This window comes from Melopsittacus undulatus, chromosome Z (genome assembly GCF_012275295.1).
Source record: "Melopsittacus undulatus isolate bMelUnd1 chromosome Z, bMelUnd1.mat.Z, whole genome shotgun sequence".
Taxonomy (NCBI): Eukaryota; Metazoa; Chordata; class Aves; order Psittaciformes; family Psittaculidae; genus Melopsittacus; species Melopsittacus undulatus.
The window spans coordinates 100,666,074-100,692,206 of NC_047557.1; the positions used below are offsets into that span (position 1 = coordinate 100,666,074).

The following is a 26,133-nucleotide window of genomic DNA, read 5'->3' on the forward strand; positions in this document are numbered from 1 at the left end:
CACAGAGATGGTGCAGAAGTCCCAGAGATGCACTGGGGTATGTAAAAGTGTCCAGGAAGCACCACATGCCCCTCTTGTTGTTACACTTATCCACAGATGCTGTACTGGTCCCAGCTGGAGACTGGGGATAGAAACATAGAATAGTTTGGGTTGGAAGGGAACTCTAAAGCTCATCTAGTCCAACCCACATGCAATGAGCAGGGAGATCTTCAACTTGATGGGCACAGGTTGCCCAGAACCACATCCAGCCTGAATGTTTCCAGGGATGCTGCATCTGGGCAACCCATGCTGGTGTTTTACCACCCTCATTGTAATGCATTTTTAACTATGTCCAGTCTGAGTCTTAGTTTAAAACCATCACCCCTCACCCTATCATAACAGGCCCTGCTATAAAGTCTCTCCCCATCTTTCTTATACTGGGTCCAGCATGGTCATTCTCACCTCCCTTCTCTAACACAAATTCTCACTAGGACCTGCTGTTCAAATTGGAGGTGTGAACCTCAGCTCTGGACACTGCATCTGTCGACCCTCAGTGTGCAATTCAAACCTCCAGCCTTAAATTGCTGACTTGGGATCAAATCAAGGGTTACAAATGTGCAGGTGAGGCTGCCACGCACGGCCCAACTGCTCCCATGGAGAGGGGGGTCTGTATGTGAGAGCATCCCAAAACCATGCTATAGGCACCCTCCGGATCCTTCATCCTCCCCAGCCCATGCAGACACATCCACTCTCAAGGCAATGCCCTGCCCGTGCCCGGCACCCCGGAGATCTGGAACCTGGTTTGAACTGGCTGTTGAGCCGCACTCTGCTCTACAATTAACCAAATTAAGGTAACAAGCTCTGACATAAACCCCATTTACTGATCTTGCCAGCTGCCAAGACTCGGGTAATTGCGCCGGCAAGCGATGGGTCACCTGGGGCCTTTCGGCAGGAGGGACCTATTCAGGTCCATGCTCTGCATGTTCAGACCCTTTCTTTGACAAACACCCATTTGCTCCCCGGTCGTGTCCGTTCCGGTTCTAACAGCACAGCAATCTTCTCTTGCAGAAGGTGTTTAATGATAATTAAGCATTTCTGACTTGCCGAAACAGTGAGCAAAGGGAACAGAGCCACGCAGACAGCTCAGCAAGAGAAGGGGGGGACTGCAGCTTATGGAGGAGATGGAGCCAGGGAGGAATGTGCTGTACACACAAAACCCCCCAGAGGAGGAGATGGACTCAGCTGTTGAGCCACAAGAACAGCAGCAAGAGTTCAATCGACTGAGTCAGAACAAAGAGGGCAAGAAGCAAACAGGGGTCAGGGATCGGAGAGCATCTCTTGGGCAGCTTGGAGCAACCCAGGAAACACACACTCGGATGCCACATAAAGGGTTTGCTCCTCTCCTGTGTAGCTTTGCACAAAGCAGTTTTGGGCAGCAGCTGTTAAAGTTGGGTCCCTTAGCAGATGGGGTTATGGGTTTGAGACCCCATGGGAGCCTTGGGGGAGAGAGAGGGCATGCAAGGAGGAGGCAGAGCTCTTGGGTTACATCCTGATTCTCACCATCTGCGCACAGGCGATGACACTTCCCCTTATTTCAACTACTTCCTTCTGTTTTATACAGAAGCTCTTTCCCCCCAGTACCAGGAAGCTCTGTCAATACTGTTTACAAAGACCTAACATTGCTCTTTTAGGGTGAAACCAAGGATCTGGGCTCGTGAACTCACTTCACCCCACACATGACTCAAGCTTTACAGCTCCCCCTTTTGCAATGGTCCACCAAGACACAGCTTGGGGCAGACAGCATTTTGCTGCCCTTTCCACCTCCTCTGCATCCTGCTGATACCACCAAAACACCTTTTATCCTCCTCCTCTTAAACAATCACCTCTTTATTTTCACAACCTCCATGTCTGCTGGCACAACATTTGCTGATAAGAAATAAAGAAGCAGACCTGGGAATGTCATGTCTGGGAGCCAGAAAGCAGAGACCCTGGATGAACAGGGTCCCTTTGATCCTTATCACAGCATGGAAAGATGCCACCCAATAGGTTTCCAGCCACTTCCATAGCTTCTTTCTTCTTTCCATAGCTGCACAACAAGTTCCATTCACATCCACAGGAGCTTGTGATTGGGAATGACAAACAAGCCAAATGACAAGGCTCTGGAGGGGCTAACGGAGCCAACCAGCTTGACATTCAAAGGAACACTTGGGGAGGGCAGATCCTCCTACCTGTCAGCCACACTCCCAAGGACATGAATTTCAGCCCTGCATTTGAAGGCTGTGGAAGAGGATAAGTTTATAAAGCAAGCAAAGCACATGTGTACACACACACATATGCAGAGCTATGGACTGCACTGACATACATCAGGCATGAATGATGGCAACTACTTTAGAGACAGTGGACTTGGCAGTGCTGGGTTAACAGTTAGACTTGATGGTCTTAAAGGTGTTTTCCAGCCTGAACAATTCTATGTCAGAGAGACAGGACCCAAACAGAGATGCAAAGCAGTAAATACCAAAGCCTTAGCTGCTCTCTAGTTAGGTCAGTCTGCATTGCTGGGTTAGCCACACTTGGAAAATAAGAAGCCAACAGAGTTTCTCATGTCAGCTGCCTTTAAACGACAGAGCCCACAGCAGTGGTGAGCAGCATTCCCTATGGCATGCATAGCCTCCAGTGCAACCTTACCTTGATCCAGCTTTGCATTTGGCAGTTCACTTACAATACTGAAAGTGAGCAGCATGCTGCAATCCACAACTCCTTGGATAAAGCAGCTTTTCAGATATAAAGGCACATTTCCATCCCATCCTCAAGTGTTAAACAAACAGTTCTCATCACTCTTCAAAGGCCTGCATACAGAGGCACTACAACTCACAGTGACCATAACCAGAAGCACAAGGTCACCCACTGACCGCTTCTGTATGTTGTTGTTAAATACTAATACTAAATGTTATTAAATACATTTGATTTACTTCTGCACAGGCAACTCTGCACTTGTAAAACACAAGAGGCTCAGCAGGCTGAACTCTATCCTGGAATCTGCAATTGCCAAAGGCTTTCTGGGCAGAGAGGGCAAGAAAAAAGTTGTCTCAGCAGAAATGAACCACTGCTGACTCCAAACCAGAGCAGGCAAGCTGCATAGCACACTAATCTGCCATGCCCACCTGGCCTCAGCATCTGCATCCACCTTTGGCTGGAACAGAAATCAAAGATTAGAGAGTGAGAGGCCCATAAAACATAATTGTGTGGTATCAACCCTCCAGCATTAAGATGCCTGATTAATCTCCAGCATGTGGTTGATGTGATTTAGAGGTGCAGGATGCTGGCAGCTTTCCCAGCTTCTTTGTACATGCTCTCCTTTGGTACGGTCTTCCACTCTCCATGTGCTCGCTGAAGAAGAGGGTAAGTGAAGCACAATAACTTTCCTTTGCAGCTTACTGCTGGAAAAACACTTTATAGTGGCATTTCTGAATGCCAGCGTAACAAGAAACAGCATGGGCAGCCCGAGGGCATGCTTTTTCTTGCAGTCTTTTGTGCACAGGCTTCAGCCCCAACTTGCAGGGATGCACTCAAAAGCTTGAGGGACATTTACTACCCATAGGCTTCGTCTGCTGTCTGCCAAAGGGGATTTACAGTGCGAGTTAGTCATGGCTATGGCTGGGTGAACACCCTCATGGTTTGGCTTTGGGCTCCAAACTCAGACACCTACAATTCCACCTCCAGTTGATTCTTGCACCCCATGGTGCATTGTAGAGCCAGTCCCCTGTGTGAGCTGGTTCCTCCAAGCATAGTGGCTACTCAGCTGCACAGACCCACACAGGGTGTGCAATGGCATTGCTGCATCTACCTTAGCAAAACAGCACATCACTGACATGGTAGGAAATGAAAAACACCCCAAATCAACTGAAAGCAAACTGCTGATCATCAACCTGTTGATCAGGTTCCCTCTCGGGTGAGATTACATCAGGTTAAAGGAAAACTTGTGGCAGATTTCTTCAGCTATGCCAAGTGCTCATTCATCTCCGGATGGCCAAGCAGGATTAAATGTAGATAGGAGAGGATTCAGACAATGACCACTCTTGTTTTCTCTCAGTATCTATGTGCCATTGTGCTTTCAGACCTGAGGGAGCCTGGGATTTGTGAAATCAAGCTTTCCTGCTGTGTCAGCAGGACCCCTCCAGGGCAGCCCTGCCCTCCTCACACTAACAGCTCTATCCTGCCTTAGCTGCTTGCAGAGCTCAGCCCTGGGTCTTGCTTCAGATCTGGCTCAAGGGGGATTTTGGGGACATCCAAATGGCAGCAGAGAGGAAAATCTGGGAGGAAGAGTGAGTGGATTTCCCCTCCCTCAGGTCTTTCTTAACCACAGGATTTTTCACCAAAAAAAGGCATAAAAATTGTACAGGAAACTGGCAAAACGAACCAAAAATTCACAGAGAAAGATGGAGTCCAAATGGGAGTTTTCTAACAGAAAGCAGAGATGCAATAACCTGAAGCAGCACCCAGATGTGCACAGAGCCCCATAGCGACAGATGCTGCCTCCCACCTGGAGAACTTCAATGCTGTTTTTAGGAGGGTTCACAGACATGCCAAGCACATGTCAATGACTACAGGTTTGAATCCTCATTTTGGTACTCCCAGAAACCCTCCTGTGTAGAGCTCATAACTTCCCAGCCACCAGTACACCTCTAAATACCCTTCTACAAAGGGCAAATGATGCTGGGACTGGGGTGTCAGGGCTGGCTGACATTGTACCCATCCACTGAAGACCAATGAAACAAAACCATGATTAAACCAAAACCTCCTTGCCTTGCCTAAGCTCTCCATGGTAAACGTCTGGAGTTAAAACTGCCCAGTGTGTCCTTAGTTCACCCCATGCTCATTCAGCAGATGCTGATCCTTAAGCCCAATGAAGGGAGTTAAGAGAGAATAATGCTGCTGCCACCAAACAGGCGCTCGAGGTGCCACAGATGAGTAATTTAAGATCAGAAACTGGGCGTTAAAGAAGGAAAAGGGACAATAAGTTCCATAAAAATAATTCAGTAAAACAGGTGTTAAATTCTATTTCCCCAAGTCCCAGATGCCCAATTCTTACTAATTTTAAGCAGAACTGCTGGTGAGGAATCACAGCACTGCAGCACTCCCCAAACACAGAGCAGCCAGGAACAGCACCTCGCTGCTTATGCTGCCCAAGGGCACATAAACATTTAAGAAACCTTAGGACAGCAACAGAATAGAATATAGCAGAAACACATCTGTGATAAGGATTTTCTTATTGACATCAACCTTTCCTGAACTCCCTCACATGTAAAATGCATGAGCCTGTCCTTAAAGATTAGCACCTTTTTTAGCCACTTCACACCTAGGTTAGTTTTTAAGACATTGTGAGGTGCAGGGTGATGGGGTATGAAAAGCACAGCTGCAGATCTAATCATAGACCTGTTATATCACACCCAGCCCAGTAAACATCCCTTAAACCTGCACAGTCACTATCCAAGCCACTCTGATCCCAGTTATCCCACTCACTAGGTCAAGAATACGGCCAAAAAATACCCAGAGGTGACATCAATTTGAACCAAATTAGACCAAATTAGAATTAGAACCAATTCAAATTAGAATTTGAACCAAGTAGGCTCAAAAAATAAGCTTAGTTTTTGCAACGCTGGAGCAAAGTAGTCCTGATCCTGTCTATGCTAAGTTATTTATTCTATTTCAGTGCTACAGCCTGTGAGCTGTATAGCTGGGGGTCCATCTATGAGGTTTTACACAGCAATAAACAAAGCCCAGACACTGAACTTTGAAAGCAACACAACTCTAGCCCCACAACAGCTTTTAGAAGTGTTAACTTTTCATTGGTAAAATAATGGCATCAGCTATACTGAGTCAACTTTCAAACAGCTGAAATGCTGTCTAAGTAAGAAACCAACTGCATCCCTCCTTTTGAAGTAGCACGAAAGGAGTGATGTAAAACAGCTGTCCATAGAAAGATCACAAGGAAACCCCATTTTCTGTGTGGTCATATTGCCACATATTTCTTTGTCTTGAGATGTTACTGCTTTTCTGAAAATAATGAAAATATTCAGTGAAAGCATAAAAAGGGGGGGAAAAGAAAGACAGAAGCTGAAGGCAGGAGGTCAGTACAGAGGAGGTCATACTTCTGTCAAGTCTCAAAAGCTTCCACATCTAAGCAAGAAACTTGGTGTTGCTCCTCTCTTTATGGAGACTGTAAACATAAACCAGCAATGGGACAGTAACCAGTAGAGCCAGTTAATTGGCACTGCTCAGGCACTATCTGGAGCATCACAGGAACACACAACTCCATCACCATTGAAACAGCAGTCCCAGACAATCAACTTGGATGGTATTTCACACCAGTAATAGCTGCTGGCTTGGGATGAATGGTGGTAAGAGCCTTCTGTGGTGTAATAGAACACAAGGGCACACAGAGGAGTGGCAAAGGCATGGCATTTTGTATGGACTTGGGATCACCCATCTCCTCAGAGGCTAAACAGGCTTTTAAAAGCAAGTTATCCATCTAAAAACATCAGTATTTTTAACAGACTTCTTTTACAGTATTTCACCTGGAAAAGATGCAGCAGCTCTGTACTGTGCTACTAATGCACAGCACAGCCTCAGAGAGCATGGATACAGTGGCATACAGATGCTCCAGATTTATTCCCTGCTCCAGGGCAGGTTTGACTCACTTGAACACTTCCTGAGAGACAGTTATTAACCTGTTCTTGTGAATCTCCAGTGAGACAGCCTCTCTGCACCATCCACCTGCATTACAGTTAGAAGTGTTTTTACTAATAACTAATCCAAATCTCCCTTGTCTCACAGCTTGCACCTATCATTTCTTGTCTCAACACAGATGGAGAACAGTGCAGCGCTTTCCCATTTTCAGTATGTCTTAATGTGCTTTCCTTGGAGAAAAAAAGACAGTCTCTTGATGTATTCCTGCTACATAAACTTTGAGTTACCTGGCATGATTTAAACAAAAATTGAGAAAGCTCCAAAATGTAGGTGGAAACTAAAGAAGAGTGTATGGAAGGAGCTTGCATGTCCTTAAGGACTTACCAGGGAGCTTGCAACTTCCATAAGGAGATTAATAAAACCCATGTTAGACCACCAGCAGGTAGTATGTTGTAAAATAGGAACTCAGACAAGCAGTAGTGTGCCACCAAGAACAAGGTGTAAACATGGGCTTTGAGAGGAGCATCCTCTATAGATCCCAAGGTTCCCACTCTGATCCAGTTTGCTTTGTACTGTGTGTTGTGTGCATAGACAGGGAGAAGAGATCTTTACCATCAGGTGTTACCATCTAACTACTGCTTTTGATCCTATTACTTTTCACTCTGTTTGAAGTGGCCGGGTGGTTTAACAGGAAACTAAATGTCACATGAAATTACCTGTACTTAAAAATGGGCACAGTTGTATCTCTCCACACCTACAAAAACCTGATGCTGTAACAGGCTTCTTAGGAGCTAAAAGGCTTCTGAGCTAGAACAGTGTAGGATGGGTATTTTTGAACACAAGATAGAAATCTCTGACTGGTTACAGATATAAGTCAGTGGAAATATTGTGTATTTTACACCTAGGCAGAAAGTGATTCACCCCCCACAAAAGGGCAAAAGAACAGCACAGAGGGCAGGAAGGTGATTCTGAAGATGCAAATTAAGGTTATCATCTGCAAACAAAAAGTAATTATAAAAACACAGGAATATGTTAAAGAACTAACAGAGATTTATATTTATTTATTGTTTTCCTTCTAAGAGAGAAAGAAAAAGTTCAGCAAGGCAGCCTGGGGAGCTACAAAGAGGAAGGAGGTGTATTCTGTGATAAGGCTCAAACAATGTTCCTGTTGAGCATGGGCACTGAGCTGGAAGAAAAGAAAACCTCTGATAAAGCAAGAAATTCTGCAAAGACAGCACTGGCTCCCATAGCTGAGACAGGAATGAAAAAGACCCACATGCACACACAGACATACACACACACACTTGCCAGCACAGAGAGACAGGACTATCTGTAGGCTTTTATGCACGTTTAACAATTAGGGCCTGTAGTGCTCCCCCAGAAGAGTTTATTTTCACAAAACTTGTACAAAAAAGCATGCATTTAAAGGTTTATTTGTGAGGATTAGTTAATCAGATGGGTTTGGAACAAAGTATTTCTCTGGGTTTGAGAGAATTTTAAGTGTGCATATAAAAAACAAGCACCAGAAAATTTGCTTTCTCTCCCCACTTTTACCTTCTTTTTTAGATGCTAGTTGACATACAGGGGTGCTGGTGGCAGCTGAGGGCCCTAATATCACTGTTCATCACACAGTTTCTGCAGCCTTGCCTGACCAAGGCATCCTTGTGTAACCCTATGGACTCAACCAAGTCATTCCATACATGAACAAGGGAAACGTGCAGGGATATGTTGTGAATTAAAATGACTGGGGGTTGGTTTGCACATGCAGATAATTCTCTACTCAGAAAGGGCCCTGACCAGGCACTGGTTACAGATAAGATTCCCAAGAGCAAGTAACACTTTCATTTACACAAGTAACATGTTCATTCCCTGTAGACTTGGCAGCTCCAGTATCTCAAAGGGAGAGACCACACAGTGACTACAGTAAGTGGAAAGGACCTTGGGTTGTATCTGCTGGGTGCTTGTAGCGTGAAATCAAGCATAACTTCAGCAAGGTAAATATGATATTTCACAAATAAAGTGCATGAAAGCACTCAGCCCTTTGCAAAGCAAGAGCTGGAAATATCACCCAAGCATGAAAGAGGACAAAAGACATTTGTAAAGCACTTGTGCTGGCTCTGAAATACTTGGGTTAGGACTCTGCGGGTTTATCCCTAATTCCCAGATTCTGCTTTAACCGCATACCACCTTCAAAAGAAGAAGGGAACCACATACTTACCCTTTGCAAGCTGCACGAAGCCAAGAATGATGATGAGAGCCAGCGCCAGCAGCTTTGCCGCAGCAAAGGCATCCTGAACACGAGTGGCAGCTTTCACGCTGTAACAGTTCACTGCTGTGAGGAGCACTGAGGGAAGCAGACAAGAAAAGACAAGTCAGTTTTCAGTGAAACACTTAAAACACAGAACAAATTATCATAGCATCATAGAAAACCAGGCTGGAAACGACTTCAAGAATCAAACCTTTCTACACAAAACTACCTCTAGCCTACACTAGATCCAGCACCATGTCCAGCTGAATCTTTGCAGTGCCCAAAGTTGATGCATTCACCACTTCCCTGGGCATTTACTTTTTGCTAAAGCTTAAGCAAACACAAAAAGTCTCTTCCTAAAACAGGAACTTTTAAAGGCAAGGTTCTGCAGCCACACACTTCCCTATTCCCTATTCAACATAGAAAGGACATGGAACTGTTAGAACAAGTCCAGAGGAGGCCACGAGGATTATCAGGGGACTGGAGCACCTCCCATATGAAGACAGGCTGAGAAAGTTGGGGCTGTTCAGCCTGGAGAAGGCTGCATGGAGACCTCAGAGCAGCCTTCCAGTATCTGAAGGGGGCTACAGGGATGTTGGTGAGGGACTATTCATTAGGGACTGTAGTGATAGGACAAGGGGTAATGGGTTCAAACTTAAACAGCAGGGGTTTAGACTGGATCTAAGGAAGAAATTCTTTACTGTGAGGCTGCTGAGGCACTGGAATGGGTTGCCCAGGGAGGTTGTGAATGCTCCATCCCTGGCAGTGTTGAAGACCAGGTTGGATGAAGCCTTGGGTGCCATGGTTTAGTGTGAGGTGTCCCTGCCCATGGCAGGGGGTTGGAACTAGATGATCTTGAGGTCCTTTCCAACCCTAACTGTTCTATGGTTCTATGATTCTATTCTGTCTCCTGCTTTGACAGCAGCTGGTTTGAATGGTATCCTTGGGACAAGGAACTGCCCTGCTGCATTGGGAAGTACACTTCTGAGGGCACGTAAATACAAGTGCTTGCTGCAACCATTATCATTGGCTGCAGTCCCTGTTAAGTCGATCCAATTTAATGCTGCTATTGTGTTGGAAACACCATAGAAGTGTCAGAACAAGCTCCTAGAACTGGTATATAGTTATTTGTGTAACAATAGCACCTAAAAGGCTATTGAAGGTGTAAACACAAAGGAGATGTCCCTGTCCTGACCCATTCAGCAAGCTGCAGGACATGGGTCAGTGGCACAGACTGAAAGGGAAGCCGGATCTAAGGCAACCCTCATCCTTTGATTGACTTGCTGGAACAGTGGGGCCCAGGATGGTTGCACAGGATTCCAGGGATGCTCCTCAGGGCTGGAAGAGAGGGCTGCAGAGAGCAGAACAGTGCTACAGTTCACATCTGCTCCGACTGCTCTTTTACGTGCTCATGCTGCCTTCCCACACATTGCCAAGCAGTTCCTGCTACCCACACATTGCTCTGTGGTTAATGCACCCAGTGAAGCCTAATTTCCTACCTTTTTTGGCCTTGTTCCCCCAACACCCTCCTCTGTATCACTCACTCCTGCCACTATTCAGTGTGACAGTCCTACCAGGACAGTATGAACTAGGGCTTGTCTAAAGCCATGAAGCTGCTGACTGGCCAAGTTTCACCTGCTTCAGAGAAAATAGTGGCTAAAACCCTTAATGCTCTTCCAAATCACTTACTATTTTCATGCCCTGTTTTCTCCCTGCTTCCCAGAGACTGTTGCTTGTTATAGAGACCAGCAAATGTCACAGTGAGAATGACAGTGACCCACGTGCTGGATGCCTTCCCCTCCTCTCTGTCTCCCTTGCACCCCTCACTGCCTTCACATTGGCTTACACAGCCCCTGGAGCTGATCTCAACCCTTCTTCTGGATCTGGAGGCTTTTCCCTATGGGATCCTCTCCAAGCTGGCCTCTGCCCTTGTGCAAAGGCTGCTTCCCACATCCTGCAGCGACCCTGCTGCCTCGACCAGAGCCAAACAGCTGCTCCCCAAAATGCTCAGTGTGGATGCAGATCACCCTCCCCTTAGGCTATGCAGGCTATATCTGCAATCATGGTTTAAAGCCCAAAGAATGCAATGTAGATAGTGCAGCCCTATTGGAACTCCCAGAGATGTGACTGGGTTCAGCAGCACCTTTGTCAGGTCACCACTCTCTTCCTCCAGGGATGAGTGGATGCTCTGGCCTGCTCCTGTGGAGCTGAGGTGCTCAGAACAGAGAGGGAAGGTGATGGATAAAGGTGGGAGGCAGAAATACCTGCAGTCATACGGCCTGATTACTGCCCAACAACACACCCAGTGCTTTAAAACACTCAACACATGCTGAGCATCACAGGGGAAACCACAACACATCCCTACTCGGAAGCAAGGTTACCTCCAACTACACACCCAAATCCAGCTGAGTTATCACACACATGCACATGAAGGATGCAGGCACCAGCACACCACACATTCACCACCTCTCCTCCAACATAAGTGGCTGCATGGGATCAGCAGTGCCTTTGCTTTCCAGCTTGCATCAGGACCATGCGCCAGAGCTGCTCACATCCCATCAGTATGGAGCAAAGTTGTGTTCTCACAGCCTCACACCCTGCCTCGCAGCAAAGGCACAATAAACTGCAGACAGGGAAATAAAACCATGGGAAGAGGGAGGAGTACTGGGCTTTTAAGAGGGTCTTACTGGCTCACTGCCACCCCGCATCCTGCCCTGCCTATGGAAGCAGTTGCATTGGTAAGGGTTCAGGGAAACACAGCACACATCCCACGCCAGAGCTGGGAATAGCATTCCTGAGACATATGAGCACAGGCAGGCTCAGACGCACCCATAGGCAGGCTTCAGAGAGCTCAGTCTTCAGGGAGCAGAGTATGTGGGTCCGATCACAATGATCAGACTTCCCTGTTTTGTGGGTGACAGGACTTCCCGGTGATGCAAAGCAGGAGTCACCAGGAATTAGTGACACACAGGCAATAAGAGATACGAGTTGCATCATTCATTCAGAGGGATGTGAAAGCCTTATACAGCCACAGCACAACAGCAACATGCATCAGGCTGACAGGATTTAAATGTCCATCTGATGATCAGCTAAAGGCTGCCTGTGGCAGGGAAGAGCCAAGCCAGTCCCAGTGCAGCAGACGGTACATCTCAGAATACAATGCCTGCTTTCAGGATTATTGGCTACATGCATCCCCCCCTTTTACCCCTGGGATCTGGTGTCATCTCAATACAAGAGCATTTGAAGTTTCCAGAAATGAAAGAGAAGTCTTTGCAAGGAAGAGCATGTGATCCAATATATCCCACAAGAATGAAAGCCAGACGTAAATAAACTTCAGATTCACCATATATATATATATATATATATATATATATATATATATCACGCCTTTCAAGCCACTTTGGGGGTGTCTGGGTATTTGGAGAGGGGGAAACCGAAATGACCAAGAGCTGTTTGTAATGGGAAGCATACCCCTGTACCACATGTGCTCCTGCACAGGTCATCAATGGCTTTGGGTGACCTGCTTCAGCACCCAGCCAAAAGCAAGCAGTGAAGAACCGTGCCAACAAACCTGCCATACAACCACCCCCAGACATAAACCCATGTCTCTGGGTCCCCCCACGCTGTGCTGCTTGGGGGAGATACGGTGGATCTCCTTAGAAAGACGTAACATGCTCAGGCTTGGAAGCTCTTCAGCATCAAGCAGGAGGCCAGCGCTATCTGCGGTTTGCAGGGTCACAGCTCCGACACCTTGCAGCAAGATTGTGATTTATCTGCCTCCAACCAGTATGCTAAAAGGAACACTGTCCAGACACACAGGGGAGGAGAGAACAGAAACTAGCAAGGTCAACTTACAGCATGTCTGTGCCATAGGGGAGGAGAAGAAGGGGAGACAAGAAAACACAGTGAAATACTACTGAAGCATAGATCACAATTCTCCTACTAAAAGCACCTCTATAGTGAATCCTAATGGGGAGGACAGGGAGGGAGCTGAGGATTCAGGATGCACTTCAACCAGTGATTATGCTAAAAATAAAACTCTCCTTGTTTACAGAGGGATATTTAAAGGATGAGCTAACGTATCTAAAAGCACACGTCTCCCATTAGTGAAGACAGCCCTTAGAGGTGTGACAGTGACATTCCCTTGCCCATTTAGGCATTCTGTTTGACAATAGCTGCTTCAGCCTCCACATTAAATACTGACATTCTCAGGGCTGTTTTTCATGTTCTGGTTCTGTACAGAGTCTGCTGGATGGGCCATAGGAAGGCAGCGCTGCACATAAAAGGCAAAAGCTATCTACACAGTCCCAGACTGAAAAGCAATGTGAGCGTCTGTATTCAGCCCTTAAAAATACATTGGTGCCACATAAATGGGCTCTGTAAATACATAAAAAACCTTAGGGACAGAGACTGAACAGGGCTGAGAGCTTCTTCCACGTCAGCCATAATTCAGATCCCTCCAAGTGACAATCTCAGCTTTGCTTTTCCTGCCATGTAATAATATTTGTCTTTCCTAAAGGAGCGTGGTGGAGTTCCTACACTTAAATGCTTTTTCCTACAGACACCAAGATGAACAAACAGACCGAGTACTTTTTCAATAAAATTCCAAGACAAATTCCAGTGGCTGCTTCCCAGGAGACCAGAGGGCTTGGGTTTCGTAAAGCAGAGTTTTATTCCTTTGATCCGAGATGCTATCCCATGAAGCAGGGGCTGTGGGAGTCCTCCTGGCACGGCTCCCTTTACCTCAGATGAACTGCTCCACATGAACAACAGGGGAAAGCTGGACAGACACAGCTTCACTATGAATCAGGGCCATGATACAATGCAGGGAAATATCAGGCAGCACTGCTCTAGTTTCTGCAGCACCTTTTGTAAAGCTACAGCCAGTAGTTGTAGTCAGAAGCCAGCTATGCAGCAAGTCAGACCTCTAACATGTCCTGTTGGTGCCATTGGGAATCATTCTAGGAATAAGGATTTAACACAACCTGATGTGACACTGCCTGTCTGATCCAGCAGCCCCCCTCCAAAGGCTTTGTATAATTGGGGTAACAGGAGCTAGAAAGCAGCAGTGACTGCAGATATACAAAGGGGTACATCTATTTATTTACTCCTCCCAGAAGCAGGGAAGATGCTGGGGTTTGACTGCTGAAGAGTGAACATGCTCACAGGGTGCTGTTAACCCTTTAATCTCCTCTGGTGACTGCTGGAGCCAGCTGAGGCTGAGCATCATTTCAAGATACTCAAGCCACAGGCTTTCAAAAAGAAGTTTTGGCTTTCTAAAGACAACATTTCCAGCTTCAATTATTTACTATGTCCTAGTAGTTCCAGCTGGCTTCAGGCATGTCACTTAACCTGTTCCCCTGGCATTCACCTGCACAGTCTGATAACTTCCACATGACTGATAGGAAGCAAGGATAAACTGACTAACACAACACAGAACCCTGCTCTGCCACAATTCACATTTTATGGGCACATTCCTTTGAATTCAAATTCCAAGATCCCTCCCAGACATGATTTCTAAATGACATGAGGAGTAAATGCCTACAAAGCACAGAAAGGGATCATAACAGTCCCTACACAGAACAAGTCCATCACAAACACACTCTGTCTACAAAGGAAAGGCAGGATATAGTAAACTTGCCCTGTGGGTATGCGGTTCTGCCCAAAGCAAATAGTATGTGAAGGGAGCCCTAATACAAGTAAACTGGGGTTTGGCATTTATGATGCAAGAGTCTTGGCAATGATCCTACAGAAAAAGGCAGGGCTGCAGCTTTCCTGGAGTAATGGAATGTGGCCATGGATCAGAGATGGAGTAAAGACAGTGCTCAGGGAGGCTTTGTTTGGAACAGAAAAAAGCACACAAACTAGCAGGGTATCCACAGCTCTGCAATCATCCTCATTCAGAGGGGAAGACAGGATCCAAGCCCAACACCACATGTAACTTGCTGATGGAGTGATGGGAGTTTGCTCAATCCAAGATCTTTAGCAGTTTTTCAGGTGAAGCATTTCTGAAATGAGGGTAGGAATTCTTGATCTGCTGGCACAGCTGCATTCATGCTGAGTGTGAGGTTACACACCTTGAGAGCCTTGCACAATGTCACTTTTGTCCTTTAGTCTATCTCCTGTAGGTTTCCCTGGTCTTGAGCAGTAGTTCTTCCTATTTAGTTCAGTATACACCTCTACAACAAGGATAGATGTGTGTAAGTAGCTTACTTTAATGAAGTAAGCTTAAACTGGTGCAAGTTAGCCACGGATTCCTACTTGTATTACAGACCGGAATGAAAATGCATTGTAGCATAGGAACTTCTGGGAAAAAAGGGGAAGAATAAAAGGAAATCCTCTACCTCCGCTTCCCGACAAGAAAACAGGGACTGTGACACTGCCCAAACACAGAGAGAGGATAGATCATGAAATTATTCCTATTTCTAACTCATGCATTTCAAAAGCACTTAGCCCTCTCAACTGTAAGATGATGCTTCCATTTACCATCTGCCACTGGATGATATTGCTCTCCTTTTCACTATTACTCACAGAACAGCTCTCAATTCCTTTCAATTTCCCAATCCTACAGCAAAGGCTGCTCCTTTCACTCTTTATAAAGTACAGATGATGATAAAGAGTTTTCTCTTGATCATGCAAGCAGGTTTCACAGAGAGACAAGCTGAACCCATGGGCACCAAGAAACACCGCAGGGATGACAGCAGCACATGGCACAAGCACAAAGTGGTCCATATGCTTTACAGGGAACTGCTGCCTAAGCTCGAAAGAGGTTAGACTAAAAGGTTACACTGAAAATAGTTACTCCACATAGCACAAACAAGGAATTACGGCATACTGACTACAGCAATTTAAACCAATGCAAAAATCAATGCCTTAACTATCCACTAAGGCAAAAAAAACCCACTTCACACTCAGGTGGCTGCGATGCTACAGTGTCTTCCAATAGTCTCATATGTCTGTTTCTAATTGCACAGGCTAGCATGAGACATACAGAGGACACAGACAGAAACTGGCTGGGGAAACTTTAGCCTGACAGGAATTGAGTGAAGACTCATGCCCTGAAAGGTCATACAGAGGAAAAACAGAGGGAAACACTCTGCAGCTATTTTTCCAAGGGCGATTCCCTGGAGAAACTTAACAGACAAGGCAGTCAGTCCGTAGAAGACAAACACTCAGTGGCACATGAAGCTGTTGGGAAGGAGCACTTGGCCCCAGAACAAATGCATCTATATTATAAATCAACTTATAATAATAAATACACCTGGCAAGAGATTGCACTTTCCTTTTTATTCTTCTTCTGCAGACAACAGCACTGAGGAACTGGTGAATGATAACATCAACAAACAACACATAAAAGGAGAAGGCAAAGGCTGTCCTACCACTGAAGCTTAAGAAAAGCTTAAAACCCACACCCTAACTGAGATCAGGGGCTCTGGATGCCTCCAACACATGGCTGCAAACACCCTGAGTGGGTCACAGATCCATCTCTCTGTTGGCTTGCCATTCCAGGAAGCCCCTGGTGCTGAAACCAGCTCGGAGCTGGGAGCCAGAGGAGTCAGTGCAAAGTGGAACAATGGTGGTATATCCCCATGTAGCACTGATCCCAGAAGGATCCACACTCTGTAGTTCTGCAAGAATAAATTAACATGCACTTACTTGCCACCTCTGTTTCCAGAGCTGTGCCAACCACTGCAGCACAAGTTGGGGCCAAAAGGCAAAACAAGGACTGCCCAGAGGAAGAGCTCATTAAAGAATTCTATTGCCTGCAGATATTGCAGAGCCTGGATCTCAAGCCTACGTAAATGCACCCATCACTTTGGTACCAATGTTCTGTAATAACAGTGACACAGTTTACACTAGTCAAACTGTGTGATAGATGAACTTATTACTAAAAAGAATTTATTTTACTACTATGAAGAATTATCAATGTTAGAGGAGCTAACTCCCAGGTAGAGGACAGGAGTCACTATTCTGTGGCCTTAGGAAGAAGCTTGTGTTCTCACTGTCAATGTTTCTAGATTACATGACGCAGCAATTCTGCAAGACAAGTCATGCTGCCATAAGAAGACAAAGTAAATATAGACTGCAATAGAAGAAAGAGATACCTTTCTTCAGTTCCCAGCAATTTAAAGCACCCCATGACTATCACAAGCTAAACATCTTTCCCACCATGTCCCCTTATATGAAATTCCAGAGAGTTTTAGTCTGAATCACACTACCTCTGCCATGCAGAGGGTCAGAATTCAGCTCTGCTTGCTGGTTGGCATGAAGCTGCTTTCTCATCCATTACATTTGATCTCTTGGCCACATCCGACACTGGGACTATGTGACTATTTGAATACTTGAAATACCTAGTGATGCTGGGTTGAATTAAACTGACCATGGAGAGTTTCTTTGAAAAAACCTTCCCAATTTGTTAACAACAGAAGAGAAAGACTCTGAAAGATCTCAGTGGTAATTTAAGTCATTCAAATACAATAACATTTAATGAGACATTTGTTGTGAGAGCCAAGAGAAGGGTGCCAAGAAATGCAGTACTTGCTTGCTGTGGTTCAAATGTCCTCCAAATCTTTATCCATTTCAGACGAGTCCTGCTAGTGTCAGAGCTGTTTCCATTAATGCTACTCTAATTAAATGCGGATTTAAAACAACAACTTCAGTCTTTCAACATTAGCCATCCAGCAGGGATTCTACAAAGACCCCTTCTTTCCACTCTGATTCAGCTTAATCACTTAATCCACCTTTCTGGAGGAGAAAAAAACAAAAAACCCAAACATCATCAAAGCTTCACACCTTGCTTGCCCTGGCAGATTAATTCCAAGTAGCAATGCTGCAGAATAAACTCATTAGACAAGAACAAGATGTATTTTGTGTTGGCCTTGCTTACCATCTAATGCCTGATGAGTTGAAAATCTACCTATAGCTTCACTTGAAACAGCTGGTCAAACAGCCAAACTTGTCATATTTAAAGCATAATCTTAATACCAAATAAAGATATTCCTACTTTCAACATAGGCAATTTATAGTTGAAACGCTGACACCGAATATTCTCTCATGGACTACAGCTATGATCTGACAAGCATTCCAGGCATCTGCTTATACACTTTTGCCAATCTCTGGATTCAATATCATTCTCCTCCTTGAACTCACAGTTTCCTCAGGGGGGTGTCAGGCACTTACACATCTCTATGACATGGACAGCTATTAAATATGACTCAACTCTTCACTGAGTGCTACTAATTCTTCCACTATTAGTCTGTTCATAACAAAAGAGACAAATGAGAAATATGTGCCTGTTTTATTGCAACTCCATTCTTGCAGCAGCAGTGCCCAAAATATTTCAGAAGCAGCAAAGGAAGTCTAAAGACATATTAAAGAAGATTACAATACTGCTCCTTTGGAAGTAGCAGATACTGCTGCAGCAATATTGGGGTTATTAGTGCCAGATTAGCATATATAATTAACAAAGAAAAGGCTTCAGAAGCTAACAGTCAAATCACTGATATGACATTGAAGATCAAAAGTAAAAATACATGCAAATGGCAGGGTTTCTCAAGCTTCTGGTGCAGATTATATTGTCAAGAAATGAGTAAATTATAATCTGTTAGGTAGCACACAGGCAGTGTGTTGCAGGCTGTGTGTAAGAATGTGTGTAGGAAGAACAGTTCAGGCACTTGTAAAACACTGAGCAAGAACCTCCTCAGGTCTGGAAGCAGCATTACCCCCCATCTCCCTTATCTACAGAAACTTTATTACACCACAATTCAGACATTTCATATGTAGGAAATCTGCAAATTAACAGGTGGTTATAAGGAATATACATGTTACCTTTTAGTGGGCAATTTGACATTTCCCTTCCTTCTCTAGAACATACACTCTGTATTAGGCTGTGCTCTGTATTTTTTTATGACTTTTTCTTAAGATTTATCAGTTTGAATTAAAGAAATGTTAACACCAAAGTGGCTGTGAAAGAGAATCTGACCCACTTGCACTGTAAGACACCAGGGATGCACTCCCAACTGGCTGTTGCTCCTCATCACTGCTCAAGGCACTACCTGGACACTGGCTCTACAATGGGAAAAAAAGACTACAGGGTTAAACAGTTTTACACAATGCTTCTGCTATCTGAAGATGGTCCTGCATATCAACAAGTTCTTCCAAAACTACACTTGCTACCTAAATATCCTGATAAAGTATGTATTTTTTAATTCAAAGACAAAATAAACTGTAGAAAAACACAAAAAGAAAGATACAAGTAAGTTGGAAGTGCACTGTGAGTGTATGTTCCACTGATGCTTTCTCAAGGCTTTTTTCAAAGGGAGATAAGTATCATGGATTCTTATTTATCTACGTAGCTTTGAATGTGCACCTGAGACACTGAGTACAGAATCCTTAGTAGTTTAATTCTTTGCCATGTGCAAAGAACTACTGATACGGTAATGCAGATGTCATCAAATCTGCTAAGTCAGGACCAAGTAACTGTCCCTCCATCACCTACTGAACAGGTAAAACTGGTTTAGATTAAATCATATTTCGGGGAATTCAAATTATGGTTCTGTTTTCATGCATATAGACAAATACTCAGCTTCACAAACTAACGTTTTCTGTTCATAAATGCTTGGATACCAGGTGCACTTTGTGTTTGCTTTCGTGTTTATGATCTTTCAGTTTTGAAAGTATCAGCCCTCCAATCTCACAGCTAAAATAACATGGTCAAGTTTAGGAGGTACCCAAGTAACCCAGAGCCTGAACAGTATTAAGCCAAATTACCTGTGAATTCTTACAGCTAGGGAGCACTGGCTGTTCTGTGGTGAACACAAGCCACACTAACAACAAGCAACTTGACCATTCTTGCTACAGTAAGACTTCCCTGTAGAGAACTCCCATGCTTTTATTTGGCAGCCATAATAAGCCTTCATGTTGTCTTATGGAAGGAGTAGTCTTGCATACCAACTGTCTGCAGATTACAATCTCGATTTCAGAAAATACCAATTTGTAGTTAAATTCTACTTACCACCCACCCTGTTTTCCTCAGCACCTTAAGGGGAACAAAATTCCTTACGCCAACTATCTCTTCTTTCTTTCAAGACTGTGATTTATTTAGATTATCTTAATGTGTAGGAATTCCATTTCTGTACTTCACAGTGGCAAATACTGAACACCACATTATTTATTGACCTGTTCAGCACCAGTGACACTGGAAATGGAAACAAGTAACTTTTGTTATTTCTCTGACTAGAAACCACACAGCCAATTGCACTTTATGTGGAGATACAAACTGCAGAGAATATAGCTGGTACTGTTCTAGATGACTGGGTTTTGGCTGTAGGTCAACCGTATTCCAGCCCAGAGCTCCAGATTCCCCTGTTGCTTCCTGAACTGCTCTTCTCTTTGAGATAACTTATTAATGGATGATCTAGAGCATATGCACAAATAGGTCATTTTCCTTACCCTAGGGCTCTAGAAAAACAGTAAGTATCTCACCGGATAGGAGTGTGTTTGCAACAACCATGTAACAAAGCTGCTTGTTAGCCCACTGAAGTTTCGTGTGACTCGCTATGTCCTTGGACCAGCTTTACTTCATTTATTGTTCCTAGTTCATGATGTGGTTTTGGCACCAGACAGTTGAAAAGCTTAAGTCCAGAAATCAATGTTACAGAGAACTAACTTGCTGAAGGCAAGGGCTGATGAACCAACCTTTTGTAGCAAAGCAGACAAACAAAAGAACTTAACCCAAAGCATAAACAAAATAGTTGCCAGCGGTGCAGGGAGAGTAAAGTTTAAAGAAGAAACACATGGAAATGATGCAGATTTCTAAAACTGGCAATTCTTTCTTTGGCTTTTCAAGATAATGGTTCAAAAACAAATTCCACTTCAGAAAACCTACTAATTGCAAGCAAAAGAAAGTTGGAGACACATTACTTATTGGAGAAGCCTAAGTGGGAATGAGCCGTGGCATCAAGAAATCTCATGCTGCAATCCACCCTGTCAGTGAACACATCCCACCACGGGCAAGTCTGTTTTACCCTTGTATTTGTTCTCTGAGCAGTAAAATGAGAACAGGGAGACCTCATCCTTCCTATTTGGGGAAAGATACAGCAGATGAAAAGTTACTTAATATTACAAATGTGTTCTCAAAGGCTTTGTCAACTACAGTTTCACAGCAAAACTTTGATCTAATACAGTAACAAAGTCCATCTAATCAATGCTCTAATTCCATTAGCTTCTCAGCAGAAAATGTGAATGCCACGTGCATGGATGCCCCTTTTGCTCCATGCCACTGAGGAAACCATATTGCAGACTGGCAGGAAAGCTCTAAAACCAGATTTTTCATAAGTCGTTGCCTGAGGCAAGAAACCAATCAGCAGAACTATAGTTGGATGACAGTATTTCCTTAATAAACTGTGATTAAAACTCACCTGCAAAGTCCACATGCCTGTCTACTTGCCCTAATCTTCCTGAAAACCGATTTAGGGAAGTTTTCATCTTGCCCAAAGAAAGTACAATTTGCTGCCCCACCTTTTATTATCTTACTCTGTCTACTAGCTGGCCATATAATGTATCTACCAAAGACTCAGGGGGTTTGTGTATGAAGACATTTACAGACAATCTATCTTCATGTAAGGACCATGTACTGCAGCTTTTGAGTGCCTGTGATCCTCAGAGGATGAAGGAATCTAACACAATCTCCCCTTGGACAGCACGAACAAACTTCCCACACTACCTCAAAAAACCCAGAAAGATTACCAGGCTGTAACTTCATACACCAAATACACGTTGTATAAAGCCCTCACAAAATAGCACATCCTTTTCCAGTATACATCTTTACAATGGCACAAAGAACTACCATTGGAGTACAACACAGACTGGATAGGAAATGAGGGAAGAAAGGCAGAAAATGGTCTTGCATTTAAAGTATGAAGAATTTGGATGGGGTGACACTGCAATAATGGAAGGAACAGAAAATGAGGCTTCAGTGACATAGCTGCAGACCTCAAAATACCAGAAACACGATAAAAACTGCAGCAGGCGAGATTATCTGTACGTCACAGCAGACATCAGTGGCCCTGAATGCATCATAGCATGACTGAACTTCTCCACAAGGCAATTTCTCTTGAAATAAAACACTTGATAGCAAAAAAACCCAACAACAAACCCGGTTTTACGCATGGTATCAGTGCACATACAGCCGAGAATCATCTAATCTCACAACTGGTGCTGAAAACAGCCCGGCACTGCACCACAGGCCATGTTCAGCACCAGTTGCTCACAACAGATAATTTCCCAACCGCACGTTATCCTCACCTACCTCTGCATATAAATGCCCATCCTGGGTCCTGCAGCACCTCAGCACTGTGGTGCTGAAAGGGGATTTATTTTACCCTGCCTCAACACATTCCCAAGGAACAGCATGAGAAATCCCGTGCCAGCACACAGTCAAAATGCATATTGCATTTATCACATGCTGCTCAGTGCATTCACATGAATCAGAGACGTTTGCCCGCCTGTAACTGGTATTTTGGACATTTTTTACTCAATTTATTTGGGATAGGGACATATTTCCTACTCATGCTGTTCCAAAACAGCAGCCCCCCCCCCCCCAAAATAAAGCCATCAGGAAGCCAGTGTAGTGCAGAAGAGATCGTTCATCTACAAAGTGATGTGCTTAAGGCAGCTGGTTTCTCTGGAAGGCAATGGTGAGCACAGAGCCACATGGGGCAGGCAGGACAGCAGAGGGTCTGCGGGTACTTACAGACACAGAGACATGCCACCAACTTGGCAGCCTCGTCGGGCACAGGGCAGGTGGGGAAGACAGGCTTGAGCAGGTAGGTGGCGAAGACCAGAGCCACGATGTACTGCGAGGAGGGCCGGATGATGAGCAGCTCTATCCAGAGCTTGAGGAAAGCGGGCAGGGAGCCGTACACCTCCAGCATGTAGGCATAGTCCCCGCCGGACTTGGTGATGGTAGTGCCTAGCTCAGCATAGCAGAGGGCACCCACGATGGAGAAGGCCCCGCAGACGGCCCACACCACCAGCGACAGCCCCGGCGAGCCGGCCTCCCGCAGCACGCCGGTGGGGGTGACGAAGATGCCGGAGCCGATGATGGTGCCTACGATGATGGCCACGCCGTTGAGCAGCGTGATGGAGCGCTGCAGGGTCACCCCTTCGCCCTCCGCCGAAGCGCACGGCGAGGGCGAGCGGGCGCAGCCGTTCTCCTGCGCCCCTCCGTCCGCCGCCTCCAGCATCTTCTCCATCACTTGCTTCTCCTCCTGCTGCGCCAGCGACGAGGCCGAGCCCGCCGGGCTCCTCTTCTTCACCGCGCTGTTGCTGCCGTTGCCTCCGCTGCCCGACATGGCGTCCCGGTGCGGGGTGCGGAGCGGACACGGACGGCAGAGCGAGAAGCGGAGCGGGTGGCGGAGCGGCAGTGCGCTCCGCCGGCACCATGCAGCAGCCCCTTTTGTTCCGGTGGCGGTGGGCGGCGTGCGCCGTGAACCTCCCGCCTAGGCGGGGAGCGGGGACCGGCCGCCTTTCCGGGAGGAGGAGAAGGAGGAGAGGGAGGGGAAAGGGAGGTGCTGCGGGGCTCGTTCGCCCCAAGTGACCAAAGAGGCTCGGCAGGGGCCAAAGCGCTTCTCCCTCTTTCCCTGTCCCCCCCAGCGCTGCGGCTCCTCGCTATCAGGGGGGTTGTGAACATTCCTTCTCCTGCCCAGACCGGGCTGTGTGCTCCTATGAAGGAGAACGGGCTCTGCATGTGTAAACCTAAAATACAGCAAAATCCATGTTCCCGATTACCACCCTGTCAGCCCCACCTGATTTCCATGCACTGGCTGTACTGCCTCCTCCTGTACACAGTCACAGGAAAAGGCACTGTCACTGCATCGCCTGCATTTCTGCAGACACTGCAGAAATCTGCCTGTCATTTTGGACACTGAGGTCACAAAAGAAATTAATAAAAATAAATAAATTCACCAATCTGCCAAGCAGGCAAAATAACTTATTTTTTTGTTTATATTTTGTTATTTATATTTTGTTGCACTACCTCAAGTGAAAGCACAGGGTTTGCATCCAAGGAGAGTTACTTGGATGCTTCACAATAGTGCCTAAGGAGCCAATTCCTTAGCAAATTTCTACTCCCTCTTGTCCTTGTGGGATTCAGAGGCTAAAGGCTGGAAGCCCTGATTCTCAACAATGATTGCTCCCAGTGAGAGGTGTACCTTTGAGGTGGTGTTTCTCAGCAAGTGGTTAGTTGGTGTCACACAAGTTGCACCCAAGCTCTGGAGCCCAAGGCTGGTGTGTCCATCCTCTCTGGACCATCCTCCTCCCTGCAAGCTGCAGACATGCTCCAGTACCAGCAGCACGGTGGGTTTCCTGCAAGATACCTTGGAGAAATGCACGATCTACATTCTGGGGAAGAATTGAACATTTTAGCAACATTTCCAAGTACCTGGCATCAAGACCACTGCCAACCATAGCAGGGACCGCTGAAGCGCTGATCAGAACCTGACACCTGGTGGCTGGTAGCCCCAATAGCCCATAGGCCTGAAGCTGCTCACTGGTTCTCTGGTTATATCAGCATCCTTACTGTGGAAAAAAGCTTAAGACAAAAGTTACCTTTGCACAGAGCATGTTTTTTTCCTAATTTTTAGGGAGATAAATGGGATTCGGAAGAGATTACAAAGACCATGGCAATAAATAAATAATTTAAAAAAAAACCCAGCAAAAACTATTCATCACACCATTTTCCAAAAGTCTTTTTTTAGTTTACAAAGCTTAACATTAGCCTTAACACAGGGGAGTACAGCTGTAACCTCACACGGTTATTTCTCAATGTAAGATTTACCAGTATTTGTTACTGTATTTCATACTTTATCCTAGGGAAAAGGTTCATAGGACTATAAAAACTGGAAGAAAAAAACCCCAAAACCAAAACAAAAAAACCCACCCCAAAAACCCCAGCCCCAGGTACCTACCCATATACAGGATACAGACAGGATTGGAATGAAAATACGATGTGTGCTTCAGAGATTTTGGGATGAATACTCAAACTCAGTTTTATAGTTGGGTGAACAAAATTGTTCAACAATGGACTTACCTCACTAGTGCTCTAGACTAAGTTCTTACACAAGGCATATAAATTAACTGCTTGAGGACTGACATTTTACACCTGATAGTAACCTAATTTACAGAGCTTTGCATTAACTTTCCCAAGAATGGGACCAAGTTACCTTTTCCTCCCTGCATCCAATTCTTCCAAAAGCGAGCATCTTAACAGACTGACAACTAAGAATTTGCAGTCTTCAGTCTCAGTTCTGCCACCATTTCCACCTGTAAATTCTGAGATAAGTAGCAGTGGAGTAGCAGCCACTGAACTTCCAAATTTAAAGTCAACCACATACTTCACTGTCTTGCAAATTATCAATCGGTGTTAATTCTGCAACTGTTTCTCCATTTGTACTACTGAGGAAATACAGCCTCAGTGTTAGGGTGTGTTCACATAGTGCTTTGTATCTTCAAAGCACTTCACAAACGCTAAGTATTATTAATTGTTCTAACCATGAACATTAACTCTCTTCAGGCCCCCAAGTTATTCCGCAGCATCTTTGAAGACTATTGGATTATACAATCAGTTCTCCATATGCTAATACTCAGGCACTTCAGGTTTGTCACATCAAAAAGAAAGCAGGAAAGAATTATTTGTCAGAAAGACAAATAATTGCCAGTATCAGAAGTAAATTGGCCATTTGTTAGAAGTAATGTGAATGTTCTTAACCATTTATCAGAAGGTTGCCTTGATCACAATAATAAGACAGCCAGCTTGGTTCTAACCAAAGAACCCATTTCTTTACCAAACGCCTCAGCTATACTAATACAAGTGCTTACAAGGTTTTTTGTTGAGTGCATGGAAGAGGAGAAAGCTTCTAGAATCCTTAAATAGCAATAAAAGTGGAGCTGGCCTCACTATTAATCTGTGCCGCTCTTTTTTGATATTGAAATGGCTTTGCCTATCACAAAGGGTTCCAAACAGCACGGTTTGGGACGCCTTATATGAAAGTATTGTCCACCATTATTTCAGGAGGGCATTTCCTAACCAGAAATGTAATCTACTTCTCCTATCAAAATAAGTCGAAACATATTTGAATGAATTCAGCTAAACATATCCGTAGGATAACTAGACTTCAAGCGTGGCTAAGCAGTGAAGACAGACAACACTCTTTTCACCT

The 26,133-nt window shown here is 45.0% G+C and overlaps 1 protein-coding gene across 1 annotated transcript in view; it reads right to left on the minus strand.

Annotated features, from left to right (window-relative positions):
- Positions 1-23,365, minus strand: part of SLC7A5 (solute carrier family 7 member 5) — a 41,177-nt gene extending 17,812 nt beyond the window's left edge. The window contains exons 1-2 of the mRNA XM_034072622.1: positions 22,668-23,365; positions 8,885-9,010 (exon numbers count right to left, since the gene is read on the minus strand). Coding sequence (XP_033928513.1) covers positions 8,885-9,010; positions 22,668-23,268 — 727 coding nt within the window. The 5' untranslated portion in view covers positions 23,269-23,365. The remainder of the gene's footprint in view (positions 1-8,884; positions 9,011-22,667) is intronic.
- Between the last annotated feature and the right edge of the window lie 2,768 nt (positions 23,366-26,133).